This window comes from Rhinoderma darwinii, chromosome 8, assembly GCF_050947455.1.
Source record: "Rhinoderma darwinii isolate aRhiDar2 chromosome 8, aRhiDar2.hap1, whole genome shotgun sequence".
Classification (NCBI taxonomy): Eukaryota; Metazoa; Chordata; class Amphibia; order Anura; family Rhinodermatidae; genus Rhinoderma; species Rhinoderma darwinii.
Window position 1 is genome coordinate 74,159,303 of NC_134694.1, and position 25,892 is coordinate 74,185,194.

Here is a 25,892-nt window from a genome sequence, read left to right on the forward strand (position 1 = left end):
TCTAGAACAAAACTTAACTGTAAGAAGCCAGTTCTATTACTCCAGAAAATTGGATCTCTTTAGGAGACTGACAATAAGAACTTTTCATAGGCACCGAATAGAAGACTGCTCAAAAAGTAAGGCGCATTGGCTACCAGGACCCAGGGATATGACCAGCTCTGATCTACAATATAATGGCCATCTCTATTTTCATGATATTAGCTTTAGACCATTGGTACCCAACTTTGTGTAGGTTGCAAGCAACATTCAATTGCGACAGGTGGTGTTGAGCCCTGCTAAATATTAAAAAAGGAATAAGCCTATTAAAGGGTAACAATCATTTAATTTTATTTTTTTTTTAATATATAGGGCAGGCGATTTCAAGAATCATTGCAATATACTTTATTTACCAATTCAGCCTTTCATTGTAAAACTATTCCTGAACTGCTGCCCCTATCCTCAGCTACTGTCAGTTGGTAGGGTAAATCCGTATTTAGCGCCATACTCGCTGAATAGAGCTACTCTGTGTGGGGACACTTCATGCTGCCTGCTCCTGAAACTGATCTACACGATGTGTTGGGCTACATTCGCACGAACATGGCCAACCTCGGACTTGAAAAACGTCGGTGCACCCGTGCGGGATTCGTTCTCACGCATCCCACATAAACTAGTCTAATCGAGGGATGCGTGAAGCACAAAAAAAGTTTTACAATGAAAAAAAGTTTTACAATAAATGGAGGCTGAATTGGTTAACGTATATGGCAATATTTCTTAAAATCACGTGCTCTATACATAAAAAAAAAATGATAATTACCCTTTAGAAGATACAAATTTCCCTAGTGCTAACTGCTAGGGATTAGAACTCTGGTACGAAGTTGTAGTAATGCTACAAGTGGCATCTCTGGTGCCTTTAGTGCATAAGAGTGATCGGAAGCTGATAACACCTAGATGCCACATGCAGGGAGCCCAAAAGCTACATGTGGCTCCTAAGCCACTGTTTGGGGAACACTGCTTTAGATCATCAGCACCATTAAGTACGTAGAGCAACTAAAACAAGGTTCAATGATAACTGTTCAGCAGCATTCTTTTCCACTATTCATGTGAAGTCATGCGAAACGCGTACAGGATTATAAACAAATTAACTGAACGAGAAAAGAACGAACGTAGTTATGTTAATCTTTATTAAGCAGCACAGACTGCAAATATCACATTTAATCACACAAATAAAAAGTTACTTTCAAGTCCAGGTTACATCTGAGTGCCATCAGTAACGATACAGTGCTTCACTTGTAAGTCTTCATGTGCCACAAGCCATCATTTAAATAGTGAATATTTTCAATGCCGATTCCTTTGTTGACTTTCTCACTGTAAAAACAATAGGATTATTTACTTTGTGTCATGTACTTTAGTCCTGTTCCTGGAAAGATAGTCAGGCAGCAAATCCGGCTACTGTGTGCAGTAAAACGCACACACCCATGAAAAACAGCAAAGGACTGACCTCGGCCAATGCAATGCTGTGAATGAACCACATTTTTAGACATACAATGATCAAGGTTTCATTGAATTAAAGGGGTTGTGTCTGGATTAGCAAACTCATTTTCAAATATTTTATTAAGGAATTCTGGGTTAGAGGGTGGTCCCCATGTTTAGGACCCTCATCTATTAGCCATTGCAAAGAGCAGCTACAAAGAGCGCCTCTCAATCTGGAGGACCTGACATGTCCATGCATTACAAGTCCATTGGTTTCAACTTGGTGCTGTGTAATACCTAATTTACCCTGTGGTGGTGTTGCAGGGAAATTGAAAACTTGGTGCTGGGTCCTCCCAGAGATTACAGATTGTTCGGGGTCTATGCAAAGCCTAAAACGTAAACTATTGTCAAGGACCAAAGATAAAAATATAGAAACAAAAACCTTCATATAAAACATTTTAATATATTCAAATTACAAATCTCCCATAACAATATTTATATTGTATATTATATTGTGTTTATATCTTAATTTTTATCTAAGTCACATATAGAAATTATACAAAGTATGGTGTTTATGCCTTACAACATTATCACTCACTAAGGCTTCGTTCACATATGTGCCAGGGTCCCGTTACGTCAGACCGGGACCCTGACTGACACAAACGGAAACCAAAAGGTTTCTGTTTCCATCACCATTGATTTCAATGGTGACAGATCCGGTGACAATGGTTTCCGTTTGTCCCGTTGTGCAAGGGTTCAGTCGTTTTGACGGAATGAATAGCGCAGTCGACTACGGTATTGATTCCGTCAAAACGAAACGGAACCCTTGCACAACGGAGACCAAAGGAAACCATTGGCACCAGATCAGTCACCATTTAAATCAATGGTGATGGAAACGGAAAACTTTGGTTTCAGTTTGTGTCCGTCAGGGCTCGGTTCAGACGGAACATCGGAACGGAGGCCTAGCATAGATGTGAACGAAGCCTAAGAAGTAAAGATAACAATAAGACACAACAGGGGCGTGTGTGCACGCAGCAATGAAACCGACATGAGCAGGGCTCTGATTGAATATAAGGTCCCCCGATATACCAGGTATTGGATGGGAAAACGTGTTGGGACAAGAAATAAAGTGATATTAATATTGAGGCGCAGAGAGCCATATCAGTCCATATCAAGGGTTTAGCCACCGAGAAATGGGGAGCGCCCTTGTCACGGCTTATAGGGACGGGATACTAGTAGGAAAATAGGAAAAGTACAACCCTATCCTAAATCCCTAATATGGACTCATTGAGAAAAAAAAAAAATCTACAAATCAGGAGGTCTAGTATCTTCAGTATTGTGCTTACTTTAGATGTATACAAATGCGTTATCGTATCTACTTATGAAATATTTTTATGGGAAGTTTGTTATTTTAATATATGAAGTAAAAGTTACATTTTATATAAAGGTTTTTTTTTTTTCAGATATTTTTATTGAAGTATTCTTCATATTAAAAAGGAAAATAAAACAATGTAAAAGAAAAAAAAAAAGTAAACAAATCCAGGCACGAAGACCTGTGCAACACAAATTATACAATACAAAAGCCCAATTACTACATAAGAGTGCACGTTAGAAAGCGAAGCAATAGACAAACTACCTAAAGTATCTTTTAATCTTTCTTAGACGTATCAATCAGTCAACGAAAAGGGTGAAATCAGTTGAACGCGGTCATTGTTTGAAGAATTTTACTGTCAAAACGTGTTCCATGGCTAAAAAAAAATATGGCTACTCTTTTCTTTATATTTTACCACGTCTATACGATCAATTTGCAAGAAAGCATTCAACTGGTCCAAAAGATCTGACTCTGTTGGGAGACTCTACATTAGATTCATCCTAATAATGAAAATGGATCAGATGAGTAGTAACCGCACCACAAAGCCCCCTAATGAAGTCACCCAGTGTTTTCCAGAAGGCTTGCACCTTTGCGCATTGCCATAAACAGCGGAACAAATTGGTTATCAGAATGCTGGACATAGGACGAGTGGTGAGGCGGTCAGGTTTGAAAGGTGACTGGGGAAGGTCAAACACCAGAAAACCAGGCGTGTATATTTTTGCCCTCGGCACCTGATACAGTTTGTGTAGAAAAGTATAAAAAAGGACGTTACATCAAACAATTTATATAGCCATTCCCAACAGACGTTATTCAACGCCTTTTCAGAGTCAATAGTTACTAGAGCAAGCGTTTCCCCTTTCAAAGGATTAGAATATATTCTGTCCAAAAGTAACAAGAACTCCGGTTTGTTAACTGCCGAGTGGCCACAAACAAATCCTGGCGATATAACCATGGCAGGATACGCGACAGCGGATTGGCTTTTATCCTAGACATTATTTTTATGTCCAAGTTAATGAGCTAAATTAGTCTGTATGAGCTAGGAAACGGGGATCTTTACCAGATTTTAGCAAGAGCTTAATGTAAGCCATATTAGCAGTAGGTGGTATATCCAAACAGTCCAGTGTGTTATTATATAGGGTAGTTAAAATAGGTATCACTTGTGTAGTCATAGTTTTATAAAAATGTACCAGGGTACCCATCAGATCACGGGGCTTTGTTATTAGATAGTTCTTTGATTTGTCTTTTGCACCTCCTTCCCAGTTATTGGTATATTAAAGGGAACCCATTTGAATATCGGTTAAGGTTATTTGTTCCTGGTTAAAAAAAAAAAAAAATAGTCTCCAAGAATGTTGGGCAAAATCACTTTCATATAAGAACTTATAGTAAGTACTCAGGGAATCCGATATTGCTCAGGGATTATTGTGCATGACACCTGATGCATCACGTAGTTTGAGGATACCTTGGCGGAGATCTACATTTTGCTAAATTTCTCAGCAATCTGCCACACTTATTTCTAAATTTGTGAAGGTCAGCCCCACTTATCTCAAAATACTCTCCCTTTTATCCGTCCATGTGTTACATACCGATTCAGCCAGTTTTGGTCGACTTAAGAAAATCCATATAGGATGTACTGTGTTTCATGCTCATTACCTTATATTGTTGGTGCGTCAACTTTTTTTTAACAAAAAAATTAGGACATCAATTTCCTTCTAAGAACCAATTTCAGAGCTTTTAAAAAATAGCAGCGGGTTTTTCTGATGAGCCATGGGTTAGACTCTCAAAATGTTCCATCTTTTGCTTAGAACGTGAGGAACCTCCACAAGTGCTCTGTCCCCTTACAAGAGTAAAAGTCGTTTTCTTGTTGGCCAGAGAGCCACAGACATTTCCCACCCAAAGCCTATGCATCCTTTAAAAAGTCTGCCGCTGCAAGGCGAGTTTCCTGCAGTAGAACAATATCGGCTTTAAGACGTTTTAAATGTCATAAGATCTTCATATTCTTTTGAGGGGAGCGCAATTCTTTTTCATTCCACAGAATTAACCGCATAAAAGGGTGAAGGCAAAGGATGAAAGAGGATGGAAGAGCCATCCTCACACAATAAATCTGGACATAACCTTCCAATGTAGCACATGAAGTTATATACGTAGAGCGACACCAACGGTGTAGCGCCCATGAGCATCCGTAACTTCATTTACCTCTAGCACAGCACATTCGGTTTCGCTTTTTTCTGACTAAGTGTGGAATCACTCACTCCCCAGGATAAAACCCAAGTATGGTAATAATAATAGTATCAAAATCTTCGACAGTAAAATCGGAGAATCGTCTTCCCTACCCTTTTAGTATCAAACAATAACTACAATGTAGACAACATGTCCCCCCAATACCCATGAACAGGTGTTTAGTTCCACAGTTATAAATACACTGCCAAGATCTCACCGCTCATTCGAGATACAGATTTATGACGTCATCCTTTTGGAGAGTACGGTTTAGAAATAGTGCCATGAGCATGATGTATCGCCCGTCTGAGCTTTAGACGTCTTTCGATAAACTAACATGGGACTATGCAGACCAAGAAGTACCATACACCACAGTCTTTGATTTTAAAAGAATTTATCTCTTCTTCTTCCAAAGCTGGGTTCCGACATAGCGTTAAAGCTGCAGAATTTCCACAATGGAATTCTGTGCGGAAAATCAGCAGCATTTACAGTAACAGCAAAGTAAATGAGATTTAGAAAGTCTCATGCCCCCGCTGCGGAAAAAAACAACGGAGTCCACAGTGAATTTATGCTGTGGGTTCTGTGCGAAGATGCTGTACGTTTGGCACGTAAACTTCATTTGGTACAGATTTTTGTGACTGTTTTACCAGTGATTTTCTTGATTGTGCTGCAGATTTTTTGTTGCAGAAAATCTGCAGCATATCCTGTGTGTGTGAACATACCCTTAGGCAGGTCAGATTTACAGAGCAACTTGAGATCTCTAGGTGGTACACTTTCAGGGAGACCCACTATACCCAAATTACTCCTCCTCGACCTTTTCTAGGGATAGTCAATGTGATACAGCGCTCTCTGAGCACAATGTGAAAATCAGCCTGCAACCCTGCCAGATTATCCCCTAGGGCTAAGACACTATTCGCCATGTCCACAAGCTTCGTGGCATTCTCACCCACCTGACAAAGCAGGCCGCGGAATAACTCCGAAACAAGTTCAGAGTGGCCGTTATATCGGGACACAGCTGTTTGTCTACTTTCGGTTTTTTTTCAGTGATGGCAGTAGTGTCAACATTGCTTCCGAAATCCAGGGCGTTGCATTAGTCTAGGTGAGGATTAGTGGCAGGAAAATGCGACATGGTGCCTTCCAGAGAACTTGAACCGTTTCCATAAAGGAGGAGAATGTTGGTCCAAGCCACTTCTGGGAAGCTTTCACATGGGCTTAGATGTGAGAACCAAGGGTTAAGAACCTATTGTGTTCTGGCAGATGTGGCGCTCAGCACCACACGTCCTCACATAGTCAGCACGAGAAACTGAAGTCATGAAGGTTTTTTCTGTTTGTGATATATTTGATTGCTTTGGGGGCCAGCAGCGGGACACCTTGTGATCAGCTGGATCTTTTGTGAATCCGAACAAAAAAGGTATTGTCCAAATCAGACGACCCTTTATACTGGCTGCCTACGTTAGACATAGAGACTTGGAGAAAAACAAGGACCACCGGCGCTGCTATAATGGATGATGAAAAATCCAAAAGGCTTAGACAGGCATCAAAGAAGGATATTTATTTGTCAGAGGCTACGCGTTTCAACACCGAACCGGTGTCTTCATCAGGCCAATACAGACTGTGCGGTTCATACAGATTTATACACAAAGGGAACAAAAAAAAAAACGCCAAAAAAGGCAGGTCAAAGGTCACCAAAATACAAACAAATACATAACACATTTATAGCAAATATACACATACATATATACATGTGAGATAGTTAGAATCACAAATGGTTATAAATTAAAGTAAATAAGAAAACTGCGATGCCGTTTAAAAACTGTATACAATACAGATAACTATCTTTATACGGCCACTATATGAAATCCTAATTCTTAGGAGGGACAAGAAACATGGAACCCATCATGTCTGTGGAGACAAGGAGATGAAGTTATAATCAGCAAATAATTTACAAAATCGCTAAGGGGACGCTAAACAAGCGTCCCTTGTTGCTAGGTCATATGAAAAGTACGGTGGCCGAAGTGGGGTAAAAAGCAGGCGTTGGAACGCATGGTGAACCGCAGATGGAGCACGGAGAATAGTGACAGCAAAAAACCAGCAGTCGAGCGCAGGATTACGGCACACGGTGAGTATCCATGAGTGCTTATAAATGTGGGCATCATAGTCAGTTGTATGTAATATCTGAATGAAAAGGTTTATAAACAGGTTATATAAAAAAAATATATAATAAAAGAACAAAAACAAATATGCTGTTAAAATAGAATTTAAGAAATAGAATATGATTACTTATAAGAATATGATAAAAGTAGCTAAAAACATTATTACAGTAAAAGCATATAAATGTAAAGTTACTACAGTAATAATAATAAACCTATTCGGGCAATGAAGGTAGGGATAATCATGAGTTGAGTTCATTTTAATGTTTTTAGTTTCGAAGGTAATTTTTAGTCTATTTGTTACAGTGCACATGTAACCTACAATATGTAGTACACAAACATTAAGGAACCGCATCAATAAGCATAGATTTAATGTTAACAAAGGTTTCCTGAAACAGAGTGTGTCACAGCACTGTGCATTAAAACATAAATGCAATTTTGAGGACATAATGGTCACTCCAATCGAACAAATACCATCTGATATACCTGATAGAGTCATCAGACTTAAAGAGGCTCTGTCACCAGATTTTGCAACCCCTATCTGCTATTGCAGCAGATCGGCGCTGCAATGTAGATTACAGTAACGTTTTTATTTTTAAAAAACGAGCATTTTTGGCCAAGTTATGACCATTTTCGTATTTATGCAAATGAGGCTTGCAAAAGTCCAAGTGGGTGTGTTTAAAGTAAAAGTACAACTGGGCGTGTATTATGTGCGTACATCGGGGCGTGTTTACTACTTTTACTAGCTGGGCGTTCTGATGAGAAGTATCATCCACTTCTCTTCAGAACGCCCAGCTTCTGGCAGTGCAGATCTGTGACGTCACTCACAGGTCCTGCATCGCGTCGGCACCAGAGGCTACAGTTGATTCTGCAGCAGCATCGGCGTTTGCAGGTAAGTAGCTACATCGACTTACCTGCAAACGCCGATGCTGCTGCAGAATCATCTGTAGCCTCTGGTGCCGATGTGTCCTCGCTCGTCTGACACGATGCAGGACCTGGGGCAGGAAGTGAGTGATGTCACAGCGTGATCTCTGGAGAACACGGCTGTGTCTGCACTGCCAGAAGCTGGGCGTTCTGAAGAGAAGTGGATGATACTTCTCATCAGAACGCCCAGCTAGTAAAAGTAGTAAACACGCCCCGATGTACGCACATAATACACGCCCAGTTGTACTTTTACTTTAAACACACCCACTTGGACTTTTGCAAGCCTCATTTGCATAAATACGAAAATGGTCATAACTTGGCCAAAAATGCTCGTTTTTTAAAAAATAAAAACGTTACTGTAATCTACATTGCAGCACCTATCTGCTGCAATAGCAGATAGGCGCTGCAAAATCTGGTGACAGAGCCTCTTTAAGCAGAGGGAGAATTTTTGGATATTTAAATTGGGAACTCTACATCCCAATAGTCTGAATGACCTCACGGAATCTTCCTTGGAATAATGATTATCCCTACCTTCATTGCCCGAATAGGTTTATTATTATTACTGTAGTAACTTTACATTTATATGCTTTTACTGTAATAATGATGTTTTTAGCTACTTTTATCATATTCTTATAAGTAATCATATTCTATTTCTTAAATTCTTCTATTTTAACGGCATATTTGTTTTTGTTCTTTTATTATATATTTTTTTATATAACCTGTTTATAAACCTTTTAATTCAGATATTACATACAACTGACTATGATGCCCACATTTATAAGCACTCATGGATACTCACCGTTTGTCGTACTCCTGCGCTCGACTGCTGGTTTTTTGCTGTCACTATTCTCCGTGTTCCATCTGCGGTTCACCATGCGTTCCAACGCCTGCTTTTTACCCCACTTCGGCCACCATACTTTTCATATGACCTAGCAACAAGGGACGCTTGTTTAGCGTCCCCTTAGCGATTTTGTAAATTATTTGCTTATTATAATTTCATCTCCTTGTCTCCACAGACATGATGGGTTCCATGTTTCTCGTCCATCCTAAGAATGAGGATTTCATATAGTGGCCGTATAAAGATAGTTCTTATCTGTATTGTATACCGTTTTTAAACGGCATCGCAGTTTTCTTATTTACTTTCATTTATTATTTTCATTTATAACCATTTGTGATTCTAACTATCTCACATGTATATATGTATGTGTATATTTGCTATAAATGTGTTATGTATGTGTTTGTATTTTGGTGACCTTTGACCTGCCTTTTTTGGCGTTTTTTTTGTTCCCTTTGTGTATAAATGTGCATGAACCGCACAGTCTGTATTGGCCTGATGAAGACACTGGTTCGGTGTTGAAACGCGTAGCCTCTGACAAATAAATATCCTTCTTTGATGCCCGTCTAAGCCTTTGGATTTTTCATCATCCATTATAGCAGCGCCGGTGGTCCTTGTTTTTCTCCTTCAAGTCTCAAATCTGACAACAAACTTTGTTTGTTTTGTGTATGGACCTGGCAGCAGCTTCATTTGCATTTGTGACACTTACCAGTGTCTACAATACAAGGTGAGCATACTTTTATCCTCAAGTTTGCTCTCCTGTCCTACCCCGCTTTTATTTGCACTATGTGGCGCCGTGTCTCTTTTTCATTCTATGTTAGACATAAGGAAGGCAACACGGATTAAGTGTACATCGGAACACTTCCAAGACAACCCCCAACCCTCCCTCCAATGACCATGTGTCATTAAAAAACATACAAAGAAGCCACGTGTGTGATTATTACTTAAGTTTGAATAACAAAAGATCAGATCTGTAAACAATACTATACCTCTACCACTGCAGATGACCGATCACATCTTCAGCAGTGTCGGTCCACCATGCTCAAATGTCCGCATAATATTTGCCCACAATCTTTCATTTTGAGCTAGTGTGTGTGTGTGGGCAGCTCAATCATTACAAATGTTCACTTCTTCTATCCTCAAAAATACACGTACAAAAAAAAACCAAAAAAAACGCTTATACTTACCACCCGCCGTAGTCATGGCGACGTGTCCCTCTTTTCTGAGCACAGCCCGGACTCCTGGGATGAAATTTCATCCCATGTGTTTCTGCTGCAGCGGTCACATGACTACAAGGTCATTCCAGGAGGCCAAGCTGCGCGCAGAACAGATGGACTTGTCGACAAGACAACGGCCGGCATGTATAAACTTTTTTGTTTTGTTTTACTCCAGCAGTGTTTGTGCAGCGGACATGCCACCTGAATAACTGCACCAAGATTTGGTACAGTTTTCAGGACGGATATGTTATGTACTTTTACACAGCGTATCCGCCCTGTGTCTTCCTACCCTTAAGGTTGTGGGTATGTTGGGCCTTTAGAACCAGACTATATAGCTGCTTTTAGTATGGGTTGGCTACGGTTTCCCCATGACCAATAGGGCTTTTTTAAACAACAAGGGAGATTTATTAAAACTGGTGCAAAGGAAAAGTGGAGCAGTTGCCGATAGCATCCAATCAGGTCACTGCTTATATTTTTTCAAAAGGACCTCTGAAAAATAAAAGCTGGAATCTGATTGGTTGCGATGGGCAACTCCTCCACTTTTCTTTTGCACCAGTTTTGAGAAATCTTCCCAATAGTTTTTTGCCATACCCAGCAGTTCCTTCATATTATGTGCTGCTCCTGCAGCATTGCTGCGCGCTCATGTCCTGTGGAGAAGTTCTCATGACCCATCTGGGAACCTGTACAGGAGCAATGAGCCAAATGTGCCTCAGTAAGGGGGAGACTGGAGATTTGTATATATTCAAACTTCCTAACAGTAGTTCAGCTCCACACTTCAGATCTTACACCACAACGAACAAAAAGGAAAGCTCTAAAAATGCAGACATTGGTCTTAAAAAAGCTTTGAAATCTTTGGTAAAACTTACATATCATCTGCAGACATCTTCATGACACCAACACACAGGGCGTGCTGCTTTCCCTCAGCCATTATTGCCTGATTGTGAAAGTTAAGGGCGCCAAAATAAAAGCTTGTGAAGATTCAGATGTATTATACAGTCAAAAACATTTTTATATGGTCATACAATATAAACAATTAGTACTAACTTCTGGAGTCTATGCATTTTACTCAAACATGGGCTCTTCACAGTCACGTATTTTTAAGTGGGAAAAAAAAAAGCTTGTATAAATACCGTACCACATATGTACGCCATTCACGCAGTAATATGACAAACAAGAAGAAAAAAAAACTTTTCATTGTGACATTATTTATGGCTGGGGTTATTCAATGTATTTCCCTGAATTCTTAGCCCCATGGGTGATGTCCACTATTTTGCACAAATAGAGGCACCTGCTCTGGCTGCCACGTAACGCTATATACCAGTTGCAACTCTAATCTGGAAGGAGCGGTCTCATGAGACAGACCTGTACATTTCAAATCTCTATTGTGGTCGGAGCACGGTATTTTTTGAAACAGAGCTCCAAATCCCCTGGACAGAATTTAATATACAATTTCAGCTGCACAGTCACCACTTTTGAAAGATTCTGAGCTTACTGCACACAATACCGTATGCAGTTATCTCCAGAGCTCCCCATAGTGGCGGCTTCAGGCAGACAGAATTTTATCATACAAAAGGTCTTTTTCCCATCTCAAATATTTATGACAAATCCACAGGCGGCCCACATCTGCAGCTATATTGACTGACAGTTTGTGTGGAAATCCTATTTAATCCTTTTAGAACCAAGGCCTCTTCATATGCTTGAATGCCCACAGTAAAACTTCACCTTTTGGAATGACACATTCCTAGTGTAAATTTTGTTTAAATTTTTTTTTTTTATACTTTGGCTTAAAAATGGTTTGCTTTTTTTGCGGCACATGTGGGGCTTTAATATGGTGTTAAAACAGACCCAGTGGCTTAATTTTTTGGGTTAAATAAGGAGGGAAAAAGGAAAAAAATAAGACAAAAAAAAAGTCCAAATGTCCTTTTTTTCTCCTAGATATTTAATATAATTACTTTGACTAGAAGACGTTACAGCACAATACAATCCCCTCACTTTCTCATGTATAGGAATACCAAATATGTGTACATTGCACAACATACATCGTTGTTAAAACCCCCAGAGAACAAAAGGTCCCAATATTAATTCTAGGTTGTTCCCCGATGTTAGGCCCCATGCACACGACCATAGATTTCGTCCGTAATTACGGATACATTAATTTCTATGGCCAACTAACACCTTCCCGTATATTTACGGGAAGGTGTCCGTGCCATAGAAAGCTTCCGTAAAAAAATAGGACATGTCCTATTTTTTTATTTTACAGACCGTGCTCCCACTTTTCATTGGGGTACAAACTGTATTCTGCAGATGATTTGCAATAAATGGAAGGGGGTCCGCTGTGTTGGGGGGAGAGAATTCTAGCTGGGGTGGCGGAGTATTTAAACTAGGGCTGAGGAAGGAGGTCAATGTAGAAAATAAAGGGGTAGTTAGGTTAGAGAGGGGTCAGACTATATTGGTGGGGGGAGAAATAGACAACAGGATAAGGAGATCCTTTTGTTACAAAACAGCAATGAAAACAAAAATGCCCAAATAATGTCAAATAAATCACATTTCTGATACTGAAAGTGAAAAACTGAAAGGCAAGTTAAAGTGAATGTTCACAAATGCCAGAAGTCTAGCAAGCAAAATAGTGGAGCTGGAGGTCTTGATACTGGAAGAAAATATAGATATTGTTGGTGTTTCTGAAACATGGCCGGACTCTTCACATGACTGGGCTGTAAATCTACAGGGTTTCACACGGTTTCAGAAAGACAGGAGAAATAGGAAAGGTGGAGGTGTATGCCTGTATGTGAGAAGTGATATGAAGGCGGTGGTGTATGTCTGTATGTGAGAAGTGATATGAAGGGGAGTGTGAAAGAGAACGAGGGTGAAGATTGTGAGGAGGTTGAAACGTTGTGGGTGGAATTACAAAGGGAGGTAAACACTGGAAAAAAATTACTTTTGGTGTAATCTATAGACCCCCCAATATAACTGAGGAGATGGAAGGTCAAATATATAAACAGATGGAGTGGGCTGCACAGGCGGGTACTGTAGTGATAATGGGAGATTTTAATTATCGGGACATTAATTGGTGTCATGGTTCGGCTTCAACTGCAAAGGGAGACATTTCCTCAACCTGTTGCAGGAAAATGTTATGGGCCAGTTTGTGGAAGACCCGACTAGAGGTAAAGCTCTGTTGGATCTGGTCATTTCTAATAATGCAGAGCTTGTTGGAAACGTCAATGTTCATGAAAACCTCGGTAACAGTGATCATAATATAGTTACATTTTACCTATACTGTAAAAAAAAAAACACAGGCTGGGAGGGCAAAAACGCTTAATTTTAAGAAGGCCGATTTCCCCAGGATGAGGGCTGCAATTCAGGATATGGACTGGGAAGAACTAATGTCAAATAATGGGACAAATGATAAATGGGAAATCTTAAAATCTAGCTTTGGTAATTATAGTGCAAAATTTATTCCTATAGGTAACAAGTATTAACGGCTAAAATTAAACCCCACATGGCTTACATCTTCTGTAAAAAGGGCAATACATGACAAAAAACATTTGAAAAATACAAATCTGTTAGTACATCTGCAGCCTTTGTAAATTATAAAGAGCTTAATAAAATTTGTAAAAATGTAATAAAATCAGCAAAAATACAAAATGAAAAGTAGGTGGCCGAGGATAGTAAAACAAATCCCAAAAAATTCTTCAAGTACATAAATGCAAAAAAGCCAATGTCTGAACATGTAGGACCCCTAGATAATGGTAATGGGGAGTTGGTCACAGGGGATCAAGAGAAGGCAGAGTTACTAAATGGGTTCTTCAGCTCTGTATATACAACAGAAGGAGCAGCTGATGTTATTAACCCCTTAAGGACACGGCCAATTTTGACCTTGAGGACCGAACAATTTTTTTTATATTTCCCTCTTTGCGTCCCGGCGCTTATAACTTTTTCATTTTTTATCTGACGTATCTGTAGGAGACTGTTTTTTTGTGGGACGAGTTGTACTTTATGTAGGTACATTTACATTATCGTTTAATTTCTCAATTTTTATTTTGGCAAAAACGTAGAAAGAAAAAATAAATAAATTTAAAAAAAACAGTTCCGCTGCAGTCTTCTTTATTGTTTTTACACCAGACACCGATCATAAATAAAATTACATATTTATTGTACAGGTTGTTACGGACGCCCCGATACAAAATATGCGTATATTATTTAATGTTTTGGGACTTCTATTTAAGTTTATTTATTGTAAAAAATGTGTATTTGTATAATTTTTTCTCTTTTTTTTTTTTAATTTAACAAAACTATTTTTTTTAATCCCATAAAGGGATTTTCATTTAGATTTTTTAACTTTAATGTACTGGCATATATCTATATGCCAGTACATTAGCCTGTGTACTGATCATGCACAGGTTAGGGCATACCTAAGTATGCCCTAACAGGAAATATGGTCAGACAGCCCTGGGATCCTTCAAGTACCCGCCACTCAGGACGAGTATTCTCGTCCTGTGTCCGCCATCAGTTAATATATCAGTTGATACACTGAATTGGCTGAATGTAGATATGGTCCAAGCGAAGTTAAATAAAATAAATGTACACAAGGCCTCGGGACCAGATGGGTTACACCCTAGAGTTCTTAAAGAGCTTAGTTCGGTTATTTCTGTCCCCCTCTTCATAACATTTAGAGATTCTCTCGTGACTGGTATAGTGCCAAGGGACTGGCGCAGGGCAAATGTGGTGCCTATTTTCAAAAAGGGCTCTAGGTCTTCCCCGGGCAATTATAGACCAGTTAGCTTAACATCCATCGTGGGGAAAATGTTTGAGGGGCTATTGAGGGACTATATACAGGATTATGTGACAATAAATAGCATTATAAGTGACAGCCAGCATGGTCTTACTAAGGACAGAAGTTGTCAAACCAACCTGATTTGTTTTTATGAAGAGGTGAGCAGAAGCCTAGACAGAGGGGCCGCTGTGGATATGTTTTTGGACTTTGCAGAGGCATTTGACACTGTCCCCCATAGACGCCTAATGGGTAAATTAAGGACTATAGGTTTAGAAAGTATAGTTTGTAATTGGATTGAGAATTGGCTCAAGGACCGTATCCAGAGAGTTGTGGTCAATGATTCCTACTCTGAATGGTCACCAGTTATAAGTGGTGTACCCCAGGGTTCAGTGCTGGGACCACTATTATTCAACTTATTTATTAATGATATAGAGGATGGGATTAATAGCACTATTTCTATTTTTGCAGATGACACCAAGCCATGCAGTAATGTTCAGTCTATAGCAGATGTTCGTAAATTGCAAGCTGACTTGAACACACAGTGTTTTGGAATCCAGTTGGCAAATGAAGTTTCATGTAGATAAATGTAAAGTTATGCACCTGGGTACGAACAACCTGCATGCATCATATGTCCTAGGGGGAGCTACAGTGGGGGAGTCACTTGTTGAGAAGGATCTGGGTGTACTTGTAAATCATAAACTAAATAACAGCATGCAATGTCAATCAGCTGCTTCAAAGGCCAGCAAGATATTGTCGTGTATCAAAAGAAGTATGGTCTCGCGGGACAGGGATGTAATATTACCACTCTACAAAGCATTAGTGAGGCCTCATCTAGAATATGCAGTTCAGTTCTGGGCTCCAGTTCATAGAAAGGATGCCCTGGAGTTGGAAAAAATACAAAGAAGAGCAACGAAGCTAATAAGGGGCATGGAGAATCTAAGTTATGAGGAAAGATTAAAAGAAGTAAACCTATTTAGCCTTGAGAAAAGACGACTAAGGGGGGACATGATTAACTTATATAAATATATGAATGGCGCATACAAAAAATATGGTGAAATCCTGTTCCATGTAAAACCCCCTCAAAAAACAAGGGGGCACTCCCTCCGTCTGGAGAAAAAAAGGTTCAACCTGCAGAGGCGACAAGCCTTCTTTACTGTGAGAACTGTGAATTTATGGAATAGCCGACCGCAGGAGCTGGTCACAGCAGGGACAGTAGATGGCTTTAAAAAAAGGCTTAATTTCCTAGAACAAAAAAATATCAGCTCCAATGTGTGGAAATTTTTCCCTTCCCTTTTCCCATCCCTTGGTTGAACTTGATGGGCATGTGTCTTTTTTCAACCGTGCTAAATATGTAACTATGTAATATTAAAAAATACTTCTCCTCAACCTCCCAATCATAGTCTTCTATTCTAGTCAAAGGATACAACAACCTTGTCAGCGGCTGCAGTGTAAAGCTTCGCTCCAGGAGATGTTAAACCGGGGCACATGATATTTGCTCCACTTAGTACAAATTTTATTGCACCTTTATCAACTTGTTGATGTGGAAGGATGAAAGGATCTAGAAAAAGATGAAACAAAAATTACAACAATAATCACGAGAGGTTCTCCATTTAAACTTAATGCATGTAAAATGACGACCGATCATTAGTTGTTACCCGCCTGACATGGTCCCACCATGCTCTAGGACACGTAATAACCTTTTCAAATGAATGCCCGTTTGTCCCCAGTAGCGCAGAATACCTTAAAACAAAGTTTTGAAATGTCCCATGCCATATGTAAAGGAGGCTGAAGTGTCCGCCGGGCGTTTACTCAGCTCAGAAGTTTCTGGGGTTTTCATCTCTAGCCCAACCCATCTTTCCCTAAGTTACGTCAATTACGCCTCCTGCGTCATCCACAGTCTTCTTCAAATCGATGAGAAATTGGAGTCTGATATAACCTTCCACTTACGCTAGTCAAAGAACAAACAATTAGCCCCTTATCAGACTGGTGTTATAATATTTTTCACTATTGGGACGCAACAAACAGGGAAGGCTTTTCCCTTTAAATTTCATTTCTATGCCAATTTGCACAGGTATTTTCTGATCCAATAACGGAACAACTCTACAACAGTAACAGCCGAGAAAACATTTTCAACGTCCCACAACTGTTATGACTGATGTAACAGCAATAATTTTTCAGATTGCATTATTAATTAGTTATGTCAATGGCCAGCTTCACACACACACAATATAGACTGATGTAGAGTTGGGTTTACATGATCCCGATCAGACCAACACCTTACACCCTAAAAACCTTCCTGGATAAGACACAGTAGAACTACTACCAAAGTCACTGAATTATTCACAGGAAAGAATAAAGAAGACGCTTGTTAACCCCTTACCACTAAAGGATGTGCCATTACATCCGGGTTACTAGATCTTAGCCACAATCCAACATAATGGTATCCTGGTGATCACAATGGCACAACAACTGTACCCATGCAATCGGCCTGCAATGGACAGCAAAACATTTGCTGTAATAGCCGGGGGGAAAAAAAAAATCTGATCCTGGTTATTGAATCCATTCATCTCCAAAATCAGTATTGTTTTATCTTAGCTCTGGTACTGTGATACAAAAAAGTTTAAATGTTATTTGTGGTACAAAACAATGGTGGGATTTTGTTTTTGTGCATAAACCCCCGCACAAATTTGGAAACGAAGTTATTAGAACGGATTTATTTACGGCTTTGCTGACTTTTTGGCTCTGTTCACACTAGTGTTTTCACATTATCTTCTTCATATCCCCTATTTTTTGATTTTGCTAATAAAATGTATTTGAATTTATTCTTACAAGAAACATTTGTGTGTCGAGCACAATTAAACAACTGGTTTTGTATTCACACGTGTCCATAGTGTACGCTGAGGGGCACTACCCGGTAAGTGAATACACCCCAAGAAAGGTTTTAATTTGAATCACTTACAAATGTCAAGGATAAAAGGTTTATATTTTGACCTAGAAGACTGGGTGTCTCAGACTGAAGAGACCTGGTGACCAGAGTGTCCCCTCCCAAAGAGGTTGCCTCATCTTGTCAATCACTTTCCATATGGACGCCACGCAGGGATTTCCCAGAACTGCTGCAGTTCACATCTGCGTCAGGGCTCCGTTCAGGGGTTCCGTCAGAGTTTTCTGTCAGGGGAACACATGAACGGAACCCTGACAAACCAAAAACGGCCGAAAAACCGGAAGCAGAACGCCGGCAAACATCTGCTCATTGATTTCAATGGGAAAACGGCGTTTTGTTCCGAGGGGCCGTTTTTTAAACGGTAGTGATAGGTGAAGGCCGAGGCTGAAAACTTACATTTGTGAAGCAGCCTCAGTGTCGGATAGAACGGACCTTCCCTTTGTCTGAAGAACAGCAGCTCACCATTTACAGTTAATATTTCAATGTGTTCATGGCTGGGAAAGAAAAAACACAATTCATCATGTTTACTATGGAAATGACATCTGCAGTCAGTAAATACAAACAGAGCTACTGTGTACAGCGCAGGGCCTAGTCAAATAGAACACGGTGCGGATGTAAATTCACTTTACTATAGGTGAGCTTCTGCCACCTGTTAATATGGAGGCCTGCACCAGTCAAACAGCGGACTTTAGTTAAATGAAGTATTACATGGCTCCCATTCAGTTGCTTGCCACCGCTGGCTCTGGCTCAGAGGGTAAAGCGTTCCGAGGGGGACAACCCCCTCATGGAATTGAAATATGAGCAAGTAGGTCTGTACTATCAAAGTGAAACTCTACCTTTATCTCCACGAGCAGCCATAAAGATATTACATTCCATACAGCCACAGAAATAATACAGGCGACATTGACCCCAGTTGCATTCTGTCAATGGAAACCGAGCAGAGGAGCTGTTTCAATGTGTTAACGCACAGTATGACGGCCTCTCTTCTATCACCATTCACAGATTAGGCGTTAACCCTTACCCGCTCTCCTCTACCACCTGAATCACTTCTACTTCTGAAGGAAGTAAATTACATAAATGACTCCGAAGCAGCCTAAAATAGTACAATTAAGAGCTCTGCCATATACTCTCCTTTTATAAGGGGCTCCATTCCGTGCTGTAGTCTGGGGCAGTACCCCTCCTCCAGTTACACTGTAACGTGTTATCCATAGGGACGACATATCACAAGAACGCGCTGCATCAGTCATGTGCCATCCATCTCAACATCCCAGCCCGCAATCAGTGTCTGTCCCCACTAACGGCTCCTCCTGACAGTCTTAAAGGGGTTTTCCTACAAGGGACATTTAGGACATATTCACAGGATATGTCAGATAGATGCAGGTCCCACCTCTCTAGAACGGGCCCCCTAATAATTTCAAAACGACGGAACCCTTGCACTAACAGAAACCAATGGCACCGGATCCGTCACCATAGAGATCAATAGTTTTGCAAACGGAAACCTATGGTTTCTATTTGTTTCCGTCAGGGCTCCTTTCTGACGAAGCCCTGACGCAGATGTGAGCGAAGCCTAAGCGGAGACGGGCCAGCGTACTCTGTGCATTACTCGGGATCTTCAAACTCACCATCGTACTATTTTCACAGGGTCCTTCTTTGGCATTATCTGATTGAGCCATTGGTCAATCCCAGGGAACTGGTCATTTAGCTGATTTTTTATGCCCTTTATTACAGATGTCTTTAATTGAATGCAATTGGATACATTTTCCTTTTCATCAAATCTGTAACAAGGAGAAAAACGTTAACTGTGAAGTTGGTGAAGCAATGTTACACTGTGCCGGTCAGATAATACATCGCCTACCATCATAGGGAATATGGACAGGAGTTGTCTTCTTAACACCGGCCCTTTAAGTTTAATAACTTTATAGATCTCTCAAACTGTTAGCGGTCAGTGAAAGGAAACATTCTTTTTGACATCCAGAGCCTTAAAAACCATGCAGTTACTTCTCATAGCTTGTAGCCAGTGTAGGAAATCCTCTGAGCGAAATACATCAGAACAGACCTCCAATTTATCATGTCCAGACAGTTTGCTGCAATGTTTCAGATTGGAGTCCAGATTATTTCAGCTCACAAATAATTATTTACACTGGATTCACCTATATCCACTCAACTGTGAGAAGTGTTAGGTCGTGATCCTCTGGATGGAGAATGATTTCATTCACTGACAGCAATCACACTTTGTAAATGGTGAAAAGTCAAAACATATAGTATATTATTGCGTTACAGAAACTTCCATTATTCAATGAAAACCTATATGAAATGGTTACGTTCAGGGTAATAATCCAGAGTAACGTGATCAGCACAGCCTCCATAGCCGGCTGTATTCTCACACCGCTGCATGTCCCCTGGTAAAATACAACAGATAAACCGACATTGATGCACTCACTTTTTAAACATGCTGATGCCTTCTAGGCCCGATGGCTAATGGGAAAGTTAGGGTGAAAGGTGAGAGTATTACATCCGGGGTAGCGCACACTGTGGCCCTCAGACCACGCCGGCTCCGGATTACACTCACACCTCGCTACTACAAAACCTGACGGATGTGAGGTGATCCGGGCGGAAGCTGACAACTACTGGCGGAAGAGACCTTACGGGGGTGGGACATTAGTGGACGCGGTCTGCAGAGACTGTTGCCATAGAGACGTTATGCACGTTTGACGGCAAGTTCCTCTATGGCTGTTAATTAAAAGTGTACTGCTCTAGAAAACCTGCAGGGGGCAGTATTCCAAAGGAAAGTCATACAGTGCGCTGCAATGTATAATTCAGTGGTGCGCAGCTGTTGTAAAACACTGTTCACATGCTGAGAGTTGTAGTTAGAGAGTAATGTATTGCAGACACTGATCTGATGTGCATATGTATTGTCCTGAAAATTATGTATTGGTGCATAGAGTATACCAGAGTACTCATATTCTGAAACTAGAAATACAGCTGATCATACATGGGACAAGACATGCGATCTGACAAATACTTGATTTTTCTCTGCAATCTGAAATACTGGGTGCGTTGTAATGATCTCATCATGAATTATTAATCATTTACAATCCTTTTTTGAAAGCCCGAGCCGTGCTTTCTATCACCCAAGTGCATAAAAAGTGCAGAGGTGCCACGCAAAAAGTGCACAAGGATGCGGTCTATCTCAGCCCTTCTCTTAAAAGAGAGAGGCCCCGCATAACCATTCCCCGACCCTCCAAACCATAGGCCTAGAGGATCGAGCATGTCACTTCTTTAGCTTTTGGAGCTAATTTTCCATTGAACACTATGAAAAACGCCTCAAAAGAAGCCTGAAAAGAAGCCTCAAGAGAAGCTCCAAATTAAGGGTATGTTCACACGGCAGCGTCCGTAACGGCTGAAATTACGGGGATGTTTTCAGGAGGAAACATCCCCGTAATTTCAGCCGTAACAGCATGTGCAGGCGCTTGAACGCCGCGTCCATTACGGACGTAATTGGCGCTGCTATTCATTGGAGTCAATGAATAACGGCTCCAATTACGCCCCAAGAAGTGACAGGTCACTTCTTTGACGCTGGCGTCTATTTACGCGCCGTCATTTGACAGCGGCGCATAAATATACGCCTCGTGTGAACAGACAAACGTCAGCCCATTGCTTTCAATGGGCAGATGTTTGTCAACGCTATTGAGGCGCATTTTTCGGACGTAATTCGGGGCAAAAACGCCCGAATTACGTCCGGAATTAGTGTGTGTGAACATACCCTTAAAGAAGCTTCATTTTCAGCTTCAAAAACGCCTGAAAATCAAAGTAATTTTCAGCCGTTTTTGACTCAGCGCGTGCACATACCCTAAGAACTGGGTGAGAACACCGGCACTGACATGATAAAAGGCACTTCATGTCTTCTCACTTACATTGTTGAGGGATTAGATTAACGTCTATTCCTAGAAACAAAATACATTAAAATGAACCCTAATGTTATACTTTGTACTGCATGGTTAATTACTTTTCAATCCAACCTTTGGGCTAGGATCACACACACAGTTTCGATGCAGTTTTTGGCTCACTATTTTTGTTGTTTTTTTAACCAGTTCAGGACCGGGCTATTTTGAGCCTTCAGGACCAGACACCGTTTAGCCATTTTTAGCACGTGTTAGTTAAATGGCTATAACTTTTTTATTTGTTGGGCTAACTGTGTGATTTTTGCGACGTTTTTTCCGTAGACAATGCAGGTTTCTTTTTTTTATCGTTTTTATACACACCATTTTTGCTATTTTAGAATTTTTATTCATAAAGTTTGAAAATAATAGTAAAAAAATAAGCTTTTTTACGTTTCAGCTATTTTTTTTTTTTTGGTAATAACATAGTTTTACCCTAAAATAGACCTTTTATTTGTGATCGTCCTCGTCTACCGTAAATTTTAATATATTACATGTCTATATTAGGGTAATTGGGTCAGCGCTAGCGTTACAAAAATGATTGTCAAGGGGGAACGTTTTTTTTTGGGGTGGGTATTTTAGGTGTATTTATTAAAAAAAAATTTTACACTTTACTTTACTATTTTTTATTACTATGGTCTGTCCCCCAAAGCTCAAAAAAGACCTTTGGGGAACTTTATATATTTTTTTTCTTTCTTTTACATGTTTTTCCACTGTAACTGGAGCTGCACAGCAGCCCCAGTTACAGGGGAAATCAGCCCTCTCATAGTGACGATTGTCACTAATAGGGCTGTGCTGGGTCTAGTGAGACCCAGCAGCAGTCTGTCAGTAGCGGCACCCGGCGATCATGTGACCTGTCACATGAACATCGGGAGGAATAGAGACAGCGGCGCGGCCGCTGCCTCTATTCCTATACACAGCTTCATTGAGCGCTGTGTACAAGTGATCAGAGAAGACAGAAGCAGCTAAAGCTGCTTCTATCCTCTCCTCAGGGTCCCCGGCAGTCACTGACAGCCGGAGACCCGACATTCAGCTGCCCGATCGCGTGGGCAGCAAGTTAAAACCCGAGCCGTAAAAAGTCTATGGCTCGGGTTTTAACCCCTTTAGGACGCAGCCTGTTTTGGCCTTGTGGCACAGCCGTTTTTTTCAAATCTGACATGTGTCACTTTATGTGGTAATAACTCCGGAATGCTTTTACCTATCCAAGCGATTCTGAGATTGTTTTCTCGTGACATATTGTACTTTATGATAGTGGAAAAATTTGGACGATAAATTCTATATTTATTTGTGAAAAACACCAAAATTTAGCAAAAATGTGCAAAAATGTGAATTTTTCTAAATTTAAATGTATCTGCTTGTAAAACCGATAGTAATACCACACAAAATAGTCACTAGTTACCATTTCCCATATGTCTACTTTATGTTTGCATCATTTTTTGAACGTCCTTTTATTTTTCTAGGACGTTACAAGGCTTAGAACTTTAGCAGCAATTTCTCACATTTTCAAGAAAATTTCAATTTTTACAGGGGCCAGTTCAGTTCTGAAGTGGTTTTGAGGGCCTTATATATTATAATACCCCAATAAATCACCCCATTTTAAAAACGGCACCCCTCAAAGTATTCAAAACAGCATTCAGAAAGTATTTTAACCCTTTAGGCGTTTCACAGGAAATAAAGCAAAGTAGAGGGGAAATTGACAAATTTCTCTTTTTTTTGCCGAAATTCATTTGTAATAAAAAAAATTGTATAACACAGAAGGTTTTACCAGAGAAATACAACTCAATATTTTTTGCCCAGGTCCTGCAGATTTTAGGAATATCCCAGATCTGGCCCTAGTGCTGTAATGGACCGAAGCACCGGCCTCAGAAGCAAAGGAGCACCTAGTGGATTTTGGGGCCTGCTTATTTTTAGATTATATTTTAGGCACCATGTCGAGTTTGAAGAGGTCTTGTGGTGCCAAAACAGTGGAAACTCCCCAAAAGTGACCCCATTTTGGAAACTAGACCCCTCAAGGAATTTATCTAGGGGTATAGTTAGCACTTTGACCCCACAGGTATTTTGCTATATTTATTGGAGTTAGTCTGTGAAGATGAAAATCTACTTTTTTTCTGAAATAACATAGACATTTTTAATATTTACAAGGAATAAAGAAGAAAATTCACCCCAACATTTGTAAAGCATCTTCTCCCTATTACGGAAATACCCCATATGTGGTAATAAACTGCTGTTTGGGCCCACGGCAGCGCTCAGAAGGGAGGGAGCGCCATTTGGATTTTGGAGCACAGATTTGCTGGATTGGTTTTTAGTGCCATGTCGCGATTGCAACCCCCTGGTGGGAACAAAATAGTGGAAACACCCCAAAAGTGACCCCATTTTGGAAACTAGACCCCTCAAGGAATATTTCTAGGGGTTTAGTAAGCATTTATACCACACAGGTCTTTTGCAGAATTTAGTAGAATTAGGCCGTGAAAATGAATATAAACATTTTTGTCCACTAAAATTTTCACAAGGGATAAAGGAGAAAAAGTCGCCCTAAATTTGTAACGCAATCTCTCCCGAGTACGACAATACCCTACATGTGGTAATAATTAATTTTTTTAATAGAAATTAATTCAGGACTGATCCTTTTTTGCTTTTCCATTTTAGTTTTTCACTCCCCGCCTTCCAAACGCCATAACTTTTTTATTTTTCCATTAATTGAGCGGTGTGAGGGCTTATTTTTGGCAGGACGAGCTGTAGTTTTTATTGGTACCATTTTTTGGTAGATGCAAATTTTTGATCACTTTTTGTTGCATTTTATTTAGAGCTTTGGTGGCCAAAAACAGTGATTTTGGCATTTTAAATTCTTTATTTCTTACGGCGTTCATAATGCGCTATAAATGACAATTTTACTTTATTCTGCGGGTCGGTACGATTACGGCGATACCATATGTATATAGTTTTTTTATGTTTTGCAGCGTTTGCGCAATAAAATCACTTCTTTATAAAATAATTTATTTTCTGTGTCACCATATTCTGAGAGCCGTAACTTTTTTATTTTTCAGTCAAAAAAGCTGTGTAAGGACTTGTTTTTTGCGGGACAGGTTGTAGTTTTTATTGGTACTATTTCCGGGTACATGCGACTTTTTGATCACTTTTTATTCTATATTTTGGGAGGGGTGGTGACCAAAAAATAGTGATTCTGGCATTGTTTTTAGTTTATTTTTTTTGCCGGCGTTCACCGTGCGGTAAAAATAACATTATAGTTTTATAGATTGAGTCGTTATGAACGCGGTGATACCAAATATGTGTACTGTTTTTTAACGGTTTCATTTTTTCCCTATAAGAGACTTATTATAGGAAAAAAAAATCTTTTATTTTTACACTTTTGTAAAACATTTTTAGTAACTTTATTTTTTCTTTTTTCTTTACTTTTTACACTTTCTTTTTTTACCTGCAGCTCTGATCGCTGCTACAATACATTACACTACCTAGGTAGTGTAACGTATTCCAACTGTCAGTGTGACGTCACAGTCACTCTGACAGTTAGTCTACGAGGACCAGCCAGAGGCTGATCCTCATAGGCTTGCATACATGGCAGACCAGGGGGCCGTTGTCTGGCCCCCGGGTGCCATCACAAGCATCAGCAGCCCCCACAATTGCATGGGGGCTGCTGATGTGCTACAAACCCCCTACATGCGGAGATCGCAATCGAGCCCCGCATGTAATGGGTTAATTGCCGAAATCAGCGGCAATGAGCTGCTGTTCGGCAACTAGTGGAGTGTCAGCTGTCAGGGACAGCTGACCTCCCGGTTCTCGATGCACACTGTCGCCGACACTGTCACAGACACTGTCATCGACAGTGTGCATCGCGAACGGCAGTGACGTCCTGTCACTCTGACAGGAAGTCTATCAGGAGGCTGATCCGATCCTCCGATCGCCATCCTAGTCATCTGCAAACCTCACGATTTCATCGTGAGGTCTGCCGATGAGCTAGAAACCCCTGAATGCGGTGATTGCAATCGATCACCGCAATCAAAGGGTTAATTGCCGGAATCAGCGGAAATAAGCCGCTGATCGGCATACAGTGGAGTGTCAGCTG

The 25,892-nt window shown here is 40.3% G+C and overlaps 1 protein-coding gene across 1 annotated transcript; it reads right to left on the reverse strand.

The window, feature by feature from the left end:
- Positions 1-1,143: 1,143 nt before the first annotated feature.
- On the reverse strand, positions 1,144-20,537 carry MCTS1 (MCTS1 re-initiation and release factor). Its single transcript, XM_075834340.1, has 6 exons — positions 20,314-20,537; positions 19,496-19,648; positions 18,270-18,367; positions 16,357-16,490; positions 11,028-11,095; positions 1,144-1,344 (listed from the first exon to the last, which is right to left on the reverse strand). Exons 1-6 carry the CDS (start codon positions 20,322-20,324, stop codon positions 1,263-1,265), a joined length of 546 nt encoding a protein of 181 aa, XP_075690455.1. The 5' UTR covers positions 20,325-20,537; the 3' UTR covers positions 1,144-1,262.
- Positions 20,538-25,892: the final 5,355 nt, after the last annotated feature.